This window comes from Salmo trutta, chromosome 14 (genome assembly GCF_901001165.1).
Source record: "Salmo trutta chromosome 14, fSalTru1.1, whole genome shotgun sequence".
Taxonomy (NCBI): domain Eukaryota; kingdom Metazoa; phylum Chordata; class Actinopteri; order Salmoniformes; family Salmonidae; genus Salmo; species Salmo trutta.
The window spans coordinates 60,394,038-60,412,124 of record NC_042970.1 but is presented as its reverse complement, the minus strand read 5'-3'; the positions used below and the strand labels follow the sequence as shown (position 1 = coordinate 60,412,124).

General features: G+C 41.8%; 1 protein-coding gene across 2 annotated transcripts in view; it reads left to right on the top strand.

The window, feature by feature from the left end:
• LOC115208512 (kinesin light chain 1) overlaps positions 1-18,087 on the top strand; it is a 34,279-nt gene that overhangs the window by 628 nt on the left and 15,564 nt on the right. For both annotated transcript variants that reach the window (XM_029776636.1, XM_029776637.1), the window contains exons 2-9: positions 9,248-9,523; positions 10,363-10,593; positions 11,658-11,736; positions 12,104-12,332; positions 12,559-12,646; positions 13,361-13,462; positions 15,194-15,367; positions 15,901-16,000. In XM_029776636.1, coding sequence (XP_029632496.1) covers positions 9,275-9,523; positions 10,363-10,593; positions 11,658-11,736; positions 12,104-12,332; positions 12,559-12,646; positions 13,361-13,462; positions 15,194-15,367; positions 15,901-16,000 — 1,252 coding nt within the window. In that variant the 5' untranslated portion in view covers positions 9,248-9,274. The remainder of the gene's footprint in view (positions 1-9,247; positions 9,524-10,362; positions 10,594-11,657; positions 11,737-12,103; positions 12,333-12,558; positions 12,647-13,360; positions 13,463-15,193; positions 15,368-15,900; positions 16,001-18,087) is intronic.

Below are 18,087 nucleotides of genomic sequence, written 5' to 3'. Positions count from 1 at the left end.
AGCGCCCCCGCCGTCTTCACGCCATTGTCGATAGATACACCGCAAGGCGTGGTTTAACGTGTCCACGCCCCCGAGTATGATACAGCCGTAGGCTACTCCTGTTACTCCCATTTAATTAATCTAAGCAAACTGCAGACTCTCTTGTCGTTTCAATAAACATTTTCAGCAGCCTCACGTGTCGTTCGTTAACATACTTGTCTATCACAACAACAAATGATTTGCATGATACTTATTCTGCCACCAGTTTGTTAGCTGACATGCTAAGACTAACGGTAAAGCTATTGCAGTATACTTATTAAGTCACTATTTGTTTACCCATAGCTGGAGAGGCAACCCTACCAAATAGCCCAAAGTAGCCTATGGTGATATCCATACCTACTTGGTGGAATCTCCAGTTTTGCATATACCAGTGTCCTAGCTAACTAGCTACCATTGTCACCCGCCTCTTCTTTGGGGTTTATCGCTGGTTGGCATCTGACGTTGTGGTGCATTACCGCCACCTACAGTATTGGAGCGCGCCTGTGTACCGGAGTCCTAGCATAAAAATTAACCAATAGAACTATAAAAGGGGCCGCAATTGCACCCTTCTCGTGCGACCAAGAGTTTTATTTTGGGAGAACTGTGCAACTATGAAAACAAATCTCCCAGATAATAATTATTGTAATGTTAAGGCTTCGCTGTACCGTTGTTTCCAAGTACTGCAGTAATGGTGAAACCATGACACTAACGAGTCTGCACTCCCTTGTCTCTCTAGGGCAGCATTTCCCAAACTCAGTCCTGGGGACCCCAAGGGGTTTACGTTTATTTTTTTTGCCCAGGCACTACACAGCTGATTCAAATAATGAACGCATGATGAGGAGTTCATTATTTGAATCAGCTGTTTAGTGCTAGGGGGGGAAAAAAAGGTAAACCCCATGGAGTCCCCAGGACTGAGTTTGGGGAAACGCTGCCCAAGAGAGACAAGGGAGTGCAGACTCGTTAGCGTCATGGTTTCACCATTACTGCAGCGAAAACGGCTTGCTTGTAGCCCAACTAGGTCGTCTTATAGTATATCGACGGTAGAGATCGGCAGGGCCGATTTTCAAATTTTCATAACAATTGGTAATCGGCCCTTTTGGATGCCGATTACATTGCAATCCACAAGGAAACTGCGTGGCAGGCTGACCACCTGTTACACGAGTGCAGCATCAAAAGGACCTTGTGGCTGCAAGGAGCCAAGGTAAGTTGCTAGCTAGCATTAAACATATGTTATAAAAAACAATCAATCTTCATATTCACTAAACTACACATGGTTGATGATATTACTAGATTAACTAGCTTGTCCTGCGTTGCATATAATCAATGCGGTGCCTGTTAATTTATCGAATCACAGCCTAATTCAACTTCGCCAAACGGGTGATGATTTAACAAAAGTGCATTACCGAAAAAAGCACAATCATTGAACAAATGTACCTAACCATAAACATCAAGGCCTTTCTTAAAATCAATACACAGAAGTATATTTTTTTTAAACCTGCATATTTAGTTCAAAGAAATTCATATTAACAGGCAATATTAACTGGGGAAATTGTGTCACTTCTCTTGCGTTCAGTGCAAGGAGAGTCCGGGTATATGCAACAGTTTGGGCCGCCTGGCTCGTTGTGAACTAATTTGCCAGAATTTTACATAATTATGACATAACATTGAAGGTTGTGAAATGTAACAGCAATATTTAGACTTAGGGTTGACACCCATTCAATAAAATACGGAACAGTTCCGTATTTCACTGAAATAACAAATGTTTTGTTTTCTAAATTATAGTTTCTGGATTTGACCATATTAATGACCTAAGGCTCGTATTTCTGTGTTTATTATAATTAAGTCTATGATTTGATAGAGCAGTCTGACTGAGCGGTGGTAGGCAGCAGCAGGCTCGTAAGCACTCATTCAAACTGCATTTGCCAGCAGCTCTTAGCAATGCTTGAAGCACAGCGCTGTTTATGACTTCAAACCTATCAACTCCCAAGATTAGGCTGGCAATACCAAAGTGCCTATAACAACATCCAATAGTCAAAGGTATATGAAATACAAATGGTATAGAGAGAAATAGTCGACGCTTCATAATTCCTATAACTACAACCTAAAACTTCTTACTGGGAATATTGAAGAACTGGGAATATTGAACCACCAGCTTTCATATGTTCTCATGTTCTGAGCAAGGAACTTAAACGTTAGCTTTTTTACATGGCACATATTGCACTTTTACTTCTCCAAAACTGCGTTTGTATTATTTAAACCAAATAAACATGTTTTGTTATTTATTTGAGACAAAATAGATTTCATTTATGTATTATATTACGTTAAAATAAAAGTGTTCATTGTTCATTCCGATTAATCGGTATTGGCTTTTTTGGTGCTCCAATATCGGTATCGGCGCTGCAAAATCGTAGTCTGTCAACCTCTAATCGACGGGACCACATTTTACATTAATAAACCATATCTTGAGCTGTTCTAAAACTACTCGCTCTTCGACGATGATAACCATTTGTCTTTCTTCAGTCATGTTATCTCATTGGCTAATAACCTGCCAACTTTACCAGTATATCCAAACATTTGTGGGCACAAAGAAAGGAAAAGGGATAACTTCTTCAGGATATCAATGATCATCGCAATGAATGAATGACAGATCTCTTGCGTGTCCTCATCACAAACCTGCCGTTTTTTTTTCAATGTAATGCATCTCGGTAGGAAAATAGTGCTTTAACTCAATGTAGAAACCTAATATTCCACAAATGACTTTGTACTTTCAATGACAGGTATTCTTACCAAGCTTTTATAATAAAGTCATGTATTTACAGAGTTCCATATTAGTTTCTAGGGCTCAACATGTGCTTCAAAAGTAGCTCGAATTTAAGTTGGGAGCACCACTGCGACAAATGAAAAATGTTAATTTAGAGCCCTGCCCCCAGACGGTTTTTCCTAATAACAGACATCAAACGATTTGAGCAGAGATGCTTGTCCAGTCCACTTGGCTGTTTATTTACTAGAGTGGAGAAGTAAAGTGACCTTTGGACTGCAGACATCTCATAACAACGGCAGTCAGATATGTAACTGGATCTGAAAGAGTGAGATAAAAGGAAGAAATTGGTCCCCTAGTCACAGTTTTACCAGACAGGTGCTCAAGTGCACACACCCAGAAGACATACAGTACTGTATGAAAGCTTTTGTTCCTCTGGAATTATTTTCATAGTAGTTTGCAGTGAAGTTTCCTTTCAACGTGCTCTGTCAAATAAATGTATGCCCTGGTTGTGAAACCTCGAAGCGGGCTGACACAAACGGTAATAGGCCTATAATTGACCCTCGTGATACTGACTTTTGAAATCACGTTGGGCCGTTGTCTCCTTTGTCAGTCAAAAATGCTCATACAAAGAGGCCTACAAAAGGCTTTTATTTAATCAGTTGAATGCATTCAGTTGTACAATTGACTAGGTATCCCTCTTTCCCTTTCCTTCTGCCTCACTGAAAGAGGCAGCGTGGCATTTGAACCAGCATCAACAATTCATTGCCATGACTCACCATTGCCAGATTGGTTGGAAAATGTCAGCTTGACGAGCCATTATATCAGACCAGCTGTTTATAAAAGTATCTTTAGCCTTGGTGCGTCACATCGAGGAGACAAAGGGGAGAGGGTGGTTAGCGACTCAGCAGGGATTTTCATTCAATCTCCGTAACTGGTTGTCTAGGATGTTCAAAACAACATTTGTTTTGTGCTGGAAAACACCGGAAGAACGTTGCTTTTGACTTACTGGGTTTGATAGAATGGAGACATACGGGCCGGGCCCCATCCTAACTTTAAATATGTGTGTGTAAATTGGACTTTCAAAAGGAGAGTTCTGAGAAATTTGAAGTTATATGCGTGGATCTCAAGTCAGCATGTGTCCATTATCGTCTGAAGGCCTTCAGTGTATTTAAGCAAGAAGAGTTCTGTGAGCATCAATGCATTATTTTCACTTGATATTGTGTACAAATAGGCCTACCTATATTCCCATAAAGTAAATCAACCATTTAGACACAGTTAGACGGAAACGTTATGGGAAAGTGTAGTCTTACTAATAAACTAGTTCCCTGAGAGGAACCAGACACTAAATGCTGATCCAAGCCTTTTATGTCTGGTCCAGAGCAAGACTTTATGGCATGCATGTGTGACCTAGGCCTGTAAGCATGTGGTAGTTTTAGCACCACTGTTGGGTAGCTTATGTTATAGAATGTGCACTTTGCCCGGTAGGCCGTCATTGTAAATAAGAATTTGTTCTTAACTGACTTGCCTAGTTAAAGTTTAAATAAAAGAAATGCACATATTAATTGCAACTTGTGAGAGGCTATGTTATTGATTGTTGAAGTTGAATGAGTTAATGGATATATTAGAAGGTTACAGATGCATTTGTTCAAGACACAAACTGTCAATCTTAGTTACTTTCTGTAAAATGTCTACTTGTAAATGTCAATACATCCTTAAAAAGAAGTAGTGAAGAACAAAGTCAGATTCTTAAAAAGATAAAGTTGCTAAGCTGATTCTCCTTCAGTATAAACAGCAGTATCTTCCTGTTTCGCTATACTCAAATCAAATTTTATTGGTCACATACACATGGTTAGCAGATGTTATTGCGAGTGTAGCAAAATGCTTGTGCTTTTAGTTCCGACAGTGCAGCAATATCTAAAATGTAATCTAACAATTCCACAACAACTACCTAAAAAGCTAAATAAAGGATTGGAATATTAATATATGGATGAGCAATGACAGAGCGTCATAGGCAAGATGCAATAGATGGTATAAAATACAGTTTATACATATGAGATGAGTAATGCAAGATATGGAAACATTATTTTAAAGTGACTAGTGATCCATTTATTAAAGTGGCCAATGGTTTCAAATCTGTATGTAGGCAGCAGCCTCTCTGTGTTAGTGATGGCTATTTAACAGTCTGATGGCCTTGAAATAGAAGCTCTTTTTCAGTCTCTCGGTCCCAGCTTTGATGCACCTGTACTGACCTCGCATTCTGGATGGTAGCAGGGTGAACCAGCAGTGGCTCGGGTGGTTGTGTCCTAGATTATCTTTTTGGCCTTCCTGTGACATCGGGTGTTGTAAGTGTCCTGTAGGGCAGGTAGTTTGCCCCTGGTGTTGCTTGTGCAGACCGCACCACTCTCTGGAGAGCCTTGCAGTTGTGGGCGGTGCAGTTGTCGTACCAGCCGGTGACGCAGCCCGACAGGATGCTCTCAATTGTGCATCTGTAAAAGATTGTGAGGGTTTTAGGTGACAACTACATTTCTTCAGCCTCCTGAGGTTGAAGAGACGCTGTTGCGCCTTCGCCACACTCTGTGTGGGTGCACCATTTCAGTTTGTCCGTGATATGTACATCGAGGAACATAACTTTCCACCTTCTCCCGTTGATATGGATGTGGGGGTGCTCCCTCTGCTGTTTCCTGAAGTCCACGATCATCTCCTTTGTTTTGTTGACGTTGAGTGAGGGGTTATTTTGCTGACACCACACTCCCAGTGCCCTCACATCCTCCCTGTAGGCTGTCTCGTCGTTGGTAATCAAGCCTTCTACTGTTGTGTCGTCTGCAAATTTGATGATTGAGTTGGAGGCGTGTATGGCCACGCAGTCATGGGAGAACAGGGAGTACAGGAGGGGGCTGAGCACGGACCCTTGTGGGGCCCCAGTGTTGAGGATCAGCGAAGTGGAGATGTTGTTTCCTACATTCACCACCTGGGGGCGGCCTGTCAGGAAGTCCAGAACCCAATTGCACAGGGTGGGGTTGAGACCCAGGGCCTCAAGCTTAATGATGAGCTTGGAGGGTACTAGAGTGTTGAATGCTGAGCTGTAGTCAATGAACAGCATTCTTATGTAGATATTCTTCTTGTCCAGATGGGATAGGGCAGTGTGCAGTGTTATGGCTATTGCGTCGTCTGTGGACCTATTGTAGCGGTAAGCAACATGAAGTGGGTCTAGGGTGACAGATAAGGTGGAGGTGATATGCACCTTGATTATCCTCTCAAAGCACTTCATGATGACAGAAGTGAGTGCCACGGGGCGATAGTCATTTAGTTCAGTTATCTTTGCCTTCTTGGGTACAGGAACAATGGTGGCCATCTTGAAGCATGTGGGGACAGCAGACTAGGATAGGGAGAGATTGAATATGTCGGTAAATGCACCAGCCAGCTGTTCTGCGCATGCTCTGAGGACGCAGTTAGGGATGCCGTCTGGGCTGGCAGTCTAGTGAAGGTTAACATGTTTAAATGTCTTACTCATGTCGGCGAAGGAGAGGGGGGGGCCCAAAGTCCTTGGTAGCGGGCCGCGTCGATGGCACTGTATTATCCTCAAAGCGGGCAAAGAAGGTGTTTAGTTTGTCTGGAAGCAAGACGTCGGTGTCCGTGACGTGGCTGGTTTTCTTTTTGTAGTCCATGATTGTCTGTATACCCAGCTCATGTTTATGGAAGCTCAAAATGTAAACAATAGGCTACGACAATATTTCATCACTTTGCAAAGAAGGCTTTTGCAATTTATGATAAGATGACAGTGTATACCAAGCTATTTAAGGTATTTTGAAGTTGTATTCTTTTTTTGATTGACATCCCCAGTAGGTTTCCAGCCGTCCCTACATATCATCTCCTCAACCAAAGCCACCTGTGCCTCCTTCCCACATGTCCCTAAATCAGAAACATCAGTCTGCAATCCCTCCTATCCACTGGTAACCGGCAGAGACCAGAGGCAGGAGAAGATAAAGTACTCCCATAGCCATCAGCAGCTTAAAGATAGCTCACCAATGGGCCCTATAATTCCATCTGGACGTGATGAGATTGTAGAGGAATGGCTTTATGCTACCAAAGAGACGGGATGACACGAGACAGGGCGTGGAGATGGAGACAGCGTCTGCATTAGCCACACTGTGTTCTCATGCAATTTTAATGTCACTCGTGGTGGTGGTGGTCTATTATGCAGAGGAAGTGAGGAGGAGGGCAATTTCTGTATTTCAGCTTCCTTCTCCTTTAAATGGTAGTGTGCCATCGTCACCATCGTCATAGTGTGCCATAGTCACCATCGTCATATTTGCTAGAAGCTTTTGTTTGTTGTCTATACCATGTCAAATCAGGAACTTTATTCAACTTCATTAATTGATAACTCCACAGTAGAGAATTATGAGAAATTGTTAATTAATTAGTTGAATTTCAATTGATTCCCCTAAATTGACTGAAAGGGAATACAGTGTAGGCTAGTACAACCCTGGCTAGTGATTTCTGTTGAGGGAACCCAATATCCCTTATTCATGTGAGCTAGCATCATGATGGTTTTTCTGCTTTGTGCCTTTTTCTTCTTCTGAGTGTGCACCCTGGGACGTTGTGTAAATAATTAAGAGAGAGCTCATTTCAAGCTTCCTTTTAGCCCACAGCTAACTTACATACTGCAATGAATAATTAGACATAATTATTCTACTAGCCTACATCTTAACCTATTGTAGCTGAACAGTACTTGACCCTGTGAAGACTATCACTGCTGTATGCTTGGTTTGCATGTGTGGCATTATTTCTGTACTATACTACTTTGCTTTACCATGCAAATAAATCTATTGTGTTTTTGATACCAGATCTCATTACCTTTTGGACGTATGGACTAACTGCGTTATGGTATTGAAAACGTCTTTCCTTTGTCTATGCTTGCTCAAAGAATCATGTTTTTTCTTGGAACTTGACTATGCCTCAAGGTTAATCTGAAATGGAATTTCCTACAGATACCTATTGAGAAGTCTAATAGTGGCTCCGTGGCCACTTTCATTAAATATGACTCATGCTCCTATAAAAGCGCCATTACTCTTTGAAATTGGACCTCTGTAATCCGTCATGCCTAGTATCAACATTGGTGACCGCCTATGTGCTACCATTTGCACTAGTTGTTATTTACCCTGTGTTCAATGCAGTCTAGAGTCTAGATATCCATTTAGTTTGTTTCCAGATTACATTTAGCCGAATCCCATTCTTAAAAGAAATTCAGTATTTTTCTGAATCTATAGGCTATGGCTGTATCGTCAACCTATTTTTTAGAAGGCTTGCTGAAAAGAATGGATTGAGGCTCAATGCCGTGTGTTTTCAATATGAAAGGAATGTCATGCAAGCTAGTAGCCTACTGTACTACTCTGTCAAGCTGCGTGTGTGTGCACGCTTGCGTTCGCTCTGTGCATCCAGGTGAAATGATACGTAGGCACACTGCAGGACTAGTTCTCATTTTATGATTGGCTCTTGGTGCTCTATTTCTGGCCGTCTGTTTCCATGGTTCTAAACAGACTTTGTAATGGGATATTTCAATTTAAATGAAAATCTCGAACTCTGTGGTGATTTATCTGCCTGTTTTGGAATAGGAATACTAATACGAGTGTCTAGAGCGGAATTTTTCCACAATGGAAATGCACATTAAGCCGGTTACAACAGTTTCCTCATATTTATCTACAAGCGCTTTGATGATGAACTCAGGGCTAAATGCTCGGGGGTTAGCCTAATTTTCTGCTGCTATGCCCACGTCAAGCATAATCATGTGACTGTCTTGTGAAGGCAGGGGGAGCAAAGTGTTTTATTCCTCTGGCTTTGTCGATTCTAGGGAGTGTAGAGATTTTGGCCTAGATTGGACTCCTACCCTGTCATTTTGTATCCCAAGGCTTCCATTTTCTTGTACATCTCTATCCAGTTTAATTCAAAACATGTAGCGTGGATTGTAAATGGAGCAACCTCAATGAATGAATGTTTACTTGAGCCATGCTTTTTTTCTGCTGTTAATGGCAGTGGAAGTCTCAAGATGTTGGAATCTTGTAGAACTTAGGTAGATCAACTACGCATGGCACAGTCAAAGTAGTAGCTATCTATAGCCTATAGAATATTTATGTTTTGTAAATAGTTAACAGGGGCATCACTCTGACTTGTCTTGGAGCATTACTAAGCTTCCTGTTGACAAGCTTCCTGTGTAGCTCGTAACGAGACCAGACAATTGAGGTGTGTATTTCCCCCCCACTTGACCCTAGAGCAGTTTTCCAAATGGAGGTTAGTAGTGGCTAGTCCCTTCTGTGTTACTAAAAACCAGCTTGTGAAAAGAAGTAGGCTATTGTTTTTCTCTGATGGGTCCAAAGAAAATCCCCAAAAGTGAGGTTATGGCAATAAAAGGAAACATTGCCCCAAGAGTGAGCTAACATCCACCTTCATTTTCTTCCACTTCCCTCCACTAAGTGTGTTAGGTCCTAGGTCCACTAGGCAATGTCAATCATGGTGTACCCCAGAGAAGACCGTCTGGAGAAGCTGTCCCAGGAGGAGATCATCTCCAGCACCAAGCTGGTGATCCAGGGCCTGGAGGCGCTGAAGAGCGAGCACAACTCCATCTTGCACAGCCTGCTGGAAACCATCCGCTGCCTGAAGAAGGACGAGGAGGCCAACCTGGTGCACGAGAAGTCCAGCCTGCTACGCAAGTCAGTGGAGATGATCGAGCTGGGGCTGGGCGAGGCGCAGGTAAGGGTTGAGGGTCCCTGGGTGATAGGAAGAGACTTGGGGTGGTTATAGCACAGTTTCTCAATCCATTCTTGGGTGGGATCCCCATGAGTTAACGCTAATGGGAGTTAATGTTGAATGCGTCAGAGTTTCATGTTTTGAAGTTAACTAGTCTTTCTCTGGTTTATGTAGGCTGCCTGTCTCTGGCCACATGAATCCACTGCTGCCACAAATTGTGACGTTCATTGTTAATCAATCAATCAAATGTATTTATAAAGATGTCACAAAGTGCTTATACAGAAACCGAGCCTAAAACCCCAAAGAACAAGCAATGCAGATGTAGAAGGAAAACTCCCTAGAAAGGCAGGAACTTAAGAAGAAACCTAGAGAGGAACAAGGCTCTGAGGGGTGGCCAGTCCTCTTCTGGCTGTGCCAGGTGGAGATTACAAGAGTACGTGGCCATTAAGGCCAGATCGTTCTTCAAGATGTTCAAACGTTCATAGATGACCAGCAGGGTCAAATAATAATCAGTGGTTGTAGAGGGGCAACAGGTCAGCACCTCAGGAGTAAATGTCAGCTGGCTTTTCATTGCCAAGCATTCAGAAGTTGAGACAGCAGGTGCGGTAGAGAGGGCGAGAGAGAGGAGGTCCGGGACAAGGTAGTGCACCCTGTGAACAGGTCAGGGTTCCATAGCCACAGGCAGAACAGCAGAAACTGGATCAGAAGCACAACCAGGTGGACTGGGGACAGATACAACCAGGAGTCGCCAGGTAGTCCTGAGGCATGGTCCTAGGGCTGAATCACATGCAATGATACATAATTAATTAATCCCTCTGCATGTATGCACCTTTCTCTATCAGGTGATGATGGCCCTGTCTGCCCACCTGAATGCTGTGGAGTCGGAGAAGCAGAAGCTGCGTGCCCAGGTACGTCGACTGTGCCAAGAGAACCAGTGGCTGCGGGACGAGCTGGCGGGCACCCAGCAAAAGCTGCAGAAGAGCGAGCAGAGTGTGGCCCAGCTGGAAGAGGAGAAGAAGCACCTGGAGTTCATGAATCAGCTGAAGAAGTACGACGAGGATGTGTCCCCTACTGTGAGTTGTTATGCACTCGCATACACCCCATATTTAGATGCACAACACAATCACTTGCACGCAAGCACAAAGGCACTGCTGCCAAATCAGTTCATGAAGTATGAGGAGAACACATTTCTTTCTCTGAGGTAATACACACACAAACTCCCTGATCATAAACAACTGAACCAGCTCCAGAGCTGTAATCCTCATGCAAGTAATCAGGCATTGCATAAGCCTCAGCTGAAGCAGCTGCTTCTGGGGGGTTGCAACTGTGACCTATCGATAACACTTGACCTCTTCTCTACTGCCTATATAGTCTAAATTCTCTATTCTCAACCAGGATTTGGATCTCTCCATTTATGTGCAAGATCATTTTTAGAGCAGATTGATGGCTAGGGAATTCTCCCTACAAGATTAAATGAGAGCACGTCTTTCGTAAAGCCCAGCAGCCTATTAGTTAACTAGACAGACAAGCGCCATATTCTGTCATAAAAGAGCCATTTCACTCTCGTAATCTTCTTTATTCTTCCCTCTTTTTCTCCCTTTTCATGAGCAATGCAGGCTGCCAAGGTGAATGAATGGGTCTCACTCGCCATCTTTAATATATATTTATATTTTAATAATATTCATTTACCCTTTATTTAACTAGGCAAGTCGGTTAAGAACAAATTCTTATTTACAATGACGCCCCAACCATTATGAACTGATTAAAGTGTATGTTGGGCGGAAGTCATCTATCCCTTGGCTGCTGTTTAGGCAATTCATTAGTCATTAACATTTATACATATTGACGAGAGGTCATTAATATGTACCAAATGTAGTCCAGACTGGAATTTAGCACTGTTCAAATGATGTCGGCTGTTATATTTATAATTTATAATATTTCTAGTTCTTGTACGTGTAACTTTATGTAACTTTAATTTCTAGTCAAAAGCGCTGCCCTGGCTGTTTGTAAACTGTGGGGTAGGTCTTGGCAAATGTAACTGCCACTGAGTATATAATTAGAATTCCACTTCTTAGACCAAACCAGATGTCCCGAGAAAAGGATGAAATTGGCAATAAGCGACATTGTTTTTTTCCAGGAGGAGAAAGATGGAGAGCCTCCTAAAGATACACTGGATGACCTCTTCCCCAATGATGAGGAGGAAAACAGTCAAGGAAGTAAGCGGTCTGTCTACTACAACCATATCCTGCGTCGTCATACAGTTTCGGATTAGTATAGTTTCTTTCATGTTCATATCTTTGGTCCATAACGTCAAACAACAATCTGCTGCGTCATCTTATTTTTTTTTATTTAAGGTCCCATATTTGAAATGGAGTTGCTCTAATATTGAGCTGAGGACCCTCAAATCGGATAATTTTATTAGCACAGAACTGGCATTTTATTGGTCTTCAAATCTTTATATTCTGTTGATTGTATGCCAATGAGAATTCCAAATCCATATTATACGAACGTAAAACTCTGCAGCAACTGCCCAAACCTTCTGTGAACAAACCACATATGTCCCTGCCCCGTCCTCTCCTTCAGTGCCGCACCAGCATAACAGTGCAGCGGTGGCCGCGGCCCAGCAGGGTGGCTATGAGATCCCGGCCCGCCTGAGGACCCTCCACAACCTGGTTATCCAGTACGCCTCCCAGGGCCGCTACGAGGTGGCCGTGCCCCTCTGCAAACAGGCCCTGGAGGACCTGGAGAAGACATCCGGACACGACCACCCTGACGTGGCCACCATGCTCAACATCCTGGCCCTGGTCTACAGGTGTGTGTCTTTGTGTCGTAGCCCACCATATTAACCCGGCTCCTACTGGAGCCGTGTTATCACACTTATGTGCTGCTATCCTTTGTCATTATACTGTAACACCTCTGTAACCACACATTTTCACCACCAATGCCACTTATCTACACACTGCTTCTCTCTTCTCTACCGAGTGTATTCAGGATCTTTTTCTTTTAGACTTATGCATTTTTCTTCTGTTTTTTTTCAGGGATCAGAACAAATACAAGGAGGCGGCTCACCTGCTCAACGATGCACTGTCTATCCGGGAGAAAACCCTTGGGAAAGACCACCCTGCGGTGAGCTAGTCTACCGGACGGAGCAATCTCTTTTCTCACTAGACGAAAGGGACTTTTCTGCGTTTTTTGTTGTTGTTGTTAATCTTTGGTTGGATATTAAGATTTGCAAGGACATGGGTTGGAGCTGGTCAGGTTGAAACCGCCGTCAGCGGCTCCAAGGGCTGGTTAGTCCTAAAGCATGTGGGCCATTAATACATTACAGAAATGTACTATTTATCACGTTCCTAATGGCAAACCTGGTTGTGTCAGAACTTGGACAGGCATCTAGCCAGAGAGATGTTAGTTAATATGCACTCATACACATCCGCATCACAGGCTCCTGGAAAGTACATGAGCATGATGGGAATGCAAAGGTCCTCAGTCACTGTTGTGTAAATGCTCCCAAAGGTGAAATGTCCGTTATCACAAATTGTACAATTATTGTCAATGTATATTAATGTCAATATGTAGTGCTGTTAGAGGTCTATAAGATGACACATTTGTAGTTGCACTTTTGGGAGCACTAAAACAGTACAGGATCCCTTGTTTGACTCGCCTCACTGCAGGCACAGAGCAGCTACATAACATGATGAAAGCTGCTCACTAATCCTTCTGTTTCTCAGGTGGCTGCGGCACTAAAACAGTACAGGATCCCTTGTTTGACTCGCCTCACTGCAGGCACAGAGCAGCTACATAACATGATGAAAGCTGCTCACTAATCCTTCTGTTTCTCAGGTGGCTGCGACACTGAACAATCTGGCAGTGCTGTATGGAAAGAGGGGGAAGTACAAGGAAGCTGAGCCCCTTTGCAAGAGGGCTCTGGAGATCAGAGAGAAGGTAGGTCCAGTGCAGTACATACCCAGTGCAGACATACTTGGTACATTGATAGAATGTCAGTTAATTTGTACTGTGCTGCATTCAATTAGCAATATTATCAATGAATATACTCAACAATTGCAAATGTCACAATCTGAAATTGAAAAGTAACTTTGCATAGGTGGTGCTTATAACCGAAGTTCATCACCAGCTCATGAATAATTTTTAATATGGCGAGACGTTGATATGAGGTCCTATTACATGACAATAATTTTTTTGTAGCTTCGATGATAGCGGAGGTTCTTTAATAAATGATGCCGTCACTCTGTCCCATAACAGTTCTAATTGTTTCATGGCAGCAATAAAACATAATTGTTTTATCATATACAGTACCAGTCAAAAGTTTGGGCACACCTACTCATTCTATTCCTCATTTTTCTTTATTTTTTACTATTTTCTACATTGTAGAATAATAGTGAAGACATCAAAACTATGAAACAACACATGGAATCATGTTATAACCAAAAAAGTGTTAAACAAATCAAATTATATTTCATATTTTAGATTCTTTAAAGTAGCCACCTTTTGACTTGACAGCTTTGCACACTCATTCTCTCAATCATTCATGAGGAATGATTTTCCAATAGTCTTGAAGGAGTTCCCACATATGCTGAGCACTTGTTGGCTGCTTGTCCTTCACTCTACGGTCCAACTCATCCCAAACCATCACAATTGGGTTGAGGTTGGGTGATTGTGGAGGCCAGGTTCATTGCTAATGAGAACATAGTCGACATTCGACTTGAAGTACAGAATAGTGCAGGCTAGAGCAGACTCCATCACTCTCCTCGGTCAAATAACCCTTACACAGCCCGGAGGTGTGTTTAGAATCATAGTTCTGTTTAAAAACAAAGGATAGTCCCACTAAGCGCTAACCAGATGGGATGGCGAATCACTGCAGAATGCTGTGGTAGCCTTGCTGGTTAAGTGTGCCTTGAACTCTAAATAAATCAGTATCACCAGCAAAGCACCATCACACCACCTCCTCCATGCTTCAAGGTGGGAACCACGCATGCGGAGATCCTTCGTTCACCTACTCTGCATCTAACAAAGACACGGCGGTTGGAACCAAAAATCTCAAAATTGGCCTCATCAGACCAAGTCTCTTCTTCTTATTGGTGGCCTTTAGTGGTTTCTTTGCAGCAATTCAACCATGAAGAACTGATTCACGCAGTCTTCTCTGAACAGTTGATGTTGTCTGTTATTTGTGCTGCAGTCTGAGCTACAATTAACTCTGAGGAACTTATCCTCTGCAGCAGAGGTAACTCTGGGTCTTCCTTTTCTATGGCAGTTCTTAAAATTTTCCCAATTGACTGGCCATGTCTTAAAGTAGTGATGGATTGTCGACTACCTAATGAAGCTGGTTGAGAGAATGCTAAGAGTGTACAAAGCTGTCATTAAGGCTACTTTGAATCTAAAATATATTTTGATTTTGTTTAACACTTTTGGTTACTACATGATTCCATATGTGTTATTTCATAGTTTTGATGTCTTCACTATTATTCTGCAATGTATAAAATAGTAAAAATAAAGAAAAACACTGGAATGAGTAGGTGTGTCAACTTTTGACTGACACTTTATACAGTTGTCTTTCAAAATGAGTTGCGTTGCCATCTCCAGAAATGTTCCAATGATTATTTGGCTGCACCTCAACTCGTGTTGGTTGATGCTTCTGTCCTATCGCCTCCCATATAGGTGCTGGGCAAGGACCATCCTGATGTGGCCAAGCAGCTGAACAACCTGGCCCTGCTGTGCCAGAATCAGGGCAAGTACGAGGAGGTGGAGTACTACTACTGCCGCGCCCTGGAGATCTACGAGCGCAGGCTGGGCCCTGATGACCCCAACGTGGCCAAGACCAAGAACAACCTGGTGAGGGGGCTGCCTGGCTTGACTGCCGTGCTTAAGTCTACTGCTGCTCAGGGGTGAACAACTCATGTGTCTGCTGGTTTTCTCTTTCATCTGACACTGATTGCACACAAGTGCCCACACCTGGTTTCGCAGGTCTAAATCAGACGGTGGTTTCAAATTTAAGAACAAAAACCATTCCATGGGGAGGCCAAGTGTCTGCGGGATTTCACTCCTCCCTTGAGGACTCCCCACACCTGATTGTCTAGGGCTTAATACAAATATTTTAAAAAGACACTAGGCTTTCCATGGAATGAATTTGACACCCCTGTCCTGAGAGAACCAAAGTTGCTCATCCATACCATAGCTCTTTGATCCTGTTATGTTGTTTTTATTTATATTGTTATTAGACTAAACAAGATGGTGCAAGGATGAGAATTAACTTCTTTCCTTTTAAAGATCAAAAACCGTGATGGTTGCATCTGGTTCAGTGATTTGCTTTGTGCGTACTTGTAGGTCAAAGGTGAAATGTCTGAACCTTTTCTCCCGTCTCCCAGGCTTCGTGTTACTTGAAGCAGGGGAAGTACAAGGAGGCGGAAATCCTTTACAAAGAGATCCTCACCCAAGCTCACGAGAAGGAATTTGGATCCGTGGATGGTGAGCAAACTAGTCCAAAACTCGAAAGGGCCACAACAAACACTTGGGGATAGTAGTCACTTTGCCTTATTTGCAAACTTTTTTTTCACAATGTTCTTCATCTACACAAAGTTACAGTACGTTCTAGTGTTGCTTTCACATGAAATGGCTGTTCAGTCAATCGAGATCAACGTGAGTCATTTACATAAATCCTTATGTGAATTCAAAGTCTTACGTTTCTAGAAGGAACAATAGAGCACTTGACTGAACTGACCATAGGCATACAATAAGTCTGTGGTTCTGACATTTTAGAACACCGTTATTTCACACATAGCTAGTTTGCCAGCAGACAATGCTAACTGTGATTTGTCACATTTTGCAATCAATTGTTAGGATGGGTTATTATGACACCCAGTTAATGACAATGAAGTGTAGCGGTTCATTGCTAATGAGAACATAGTCAACATTCGACTTGAAGTACAGATTAGTGCAGGCTAGAGCAGACTGATTTAAGAGCTGTTCAAGAAGTACTTCGAAATAATTTTTGACTTTCTATATTATAAAGAAAGCAACTGGTTACTAAGAGTATAGAGTATATGAAAGGATTGTTTAGTAGATTTTTATTTTTTTTATATAAAAATTGATTTTTGAAGATTGAAGATTTTGAATATATTTTTTAAGGGCCATCTGGCTAACTAAACAATTATTTTTTTGCCATATTCCCCCGTTGGAAGAAGTATTTTGATACCACGAAGAAGAAGAAAAAAATTGACGACTTCCCATATTGAATGTATTGGAAGCTTTTTCCTATTTTCTAGCATTTGCAAGCTGTATCTGATGTGCAGATGAATGATAGTTTTCAATTGAGGTGTTACAGATGATCGAAGTGCCATAAAAGGTCTTCTTGAACTTTCTCTCTAAATGCCATATGTCACATTGTAAGATAATCACTGGGCGTGTGCATATGATACACAGCAATGAAGGTAAGTGGAAACATTGGCGGGGTTTTCCCCAGAGTGAAATATGCACATATCTGAAACAAGAACAAAATCCAACTTGGTTTACATAGGTGTTGCTTATTATATTGCTCACCATTTAGTTATTTATTACCATTTGTGATACAAAGATATTTAAGTCTCGGTTTTGTGTCTTCATGCATGAGGGCATGGAATTGTCTAGACTGTTAGTTTCGTGTGGGTTATTTTGTCTTGTGTAAAATTCCATACTTTCTTATACTTTATATAATAGTGGCATTGTATTTTTTGGTTTTGGTATTTTTTCTATTCTTCTGTCATGAAGTCATCTCTTCTTTCAAACCTTTCTTTGGAAATCCCTTCTTGAAGTAGTCTGACACAATGCCTCCGTAACACTGTTATAGGATCACATGTATTTTTTATACATAACATACATGACCACTTATAACTACTAGCATAATACTTATGTCGTTGTAAAGAAAACAAAGGTTGGTTATCATACACTGTCAAAAGTTTTTTTGTTGATAAGCATGTCTTCATTATGATAGTGTTTTTCGGGCTTAACATGCCAAGATATTTCAAGTAAGCTACCACGTATATTTTTCTTTACTGTACTTTCATTGTCTTTCGCAGTCACATGTTATGTTCTTGTTATGTTGAGTTTATTGAATGTTTTTGACATTGACAATATTCTGTTCATTTTATTTTGACATTTTTATGAAATCAATTAAATATGCTTCATTTATTTTTTTATCCATAATGAAATGCTTTCGTCAAAGGTATCTCTCCTCAAGATGTAACATGCGAAATGATGGGTTGACTTTGATTTGAGGTTTTAGTATTTTTACACACAAGTGCCTTTCATGCCTACTTTAATTTCACGCATTGCTTTTTCCATATTCTCAATAAATTTGAGGCAGAATTGTGACCTTGTCTTTCTCTTGAGTTTCTTACCATGCCAATATAATGCACGGTTAATTAACAAATAGGTCTCAATTGATTCTGTGAGGGGGTGGGGATGAATTTGAGGGATTATCAGAACTCTGGTCTCAGGTTGAAACAGCATTTAAAACAATCTCAAACCATTACTGAGATTGAGAGGTTGCGATACGATCTTGTCACACGAAAAAAAGG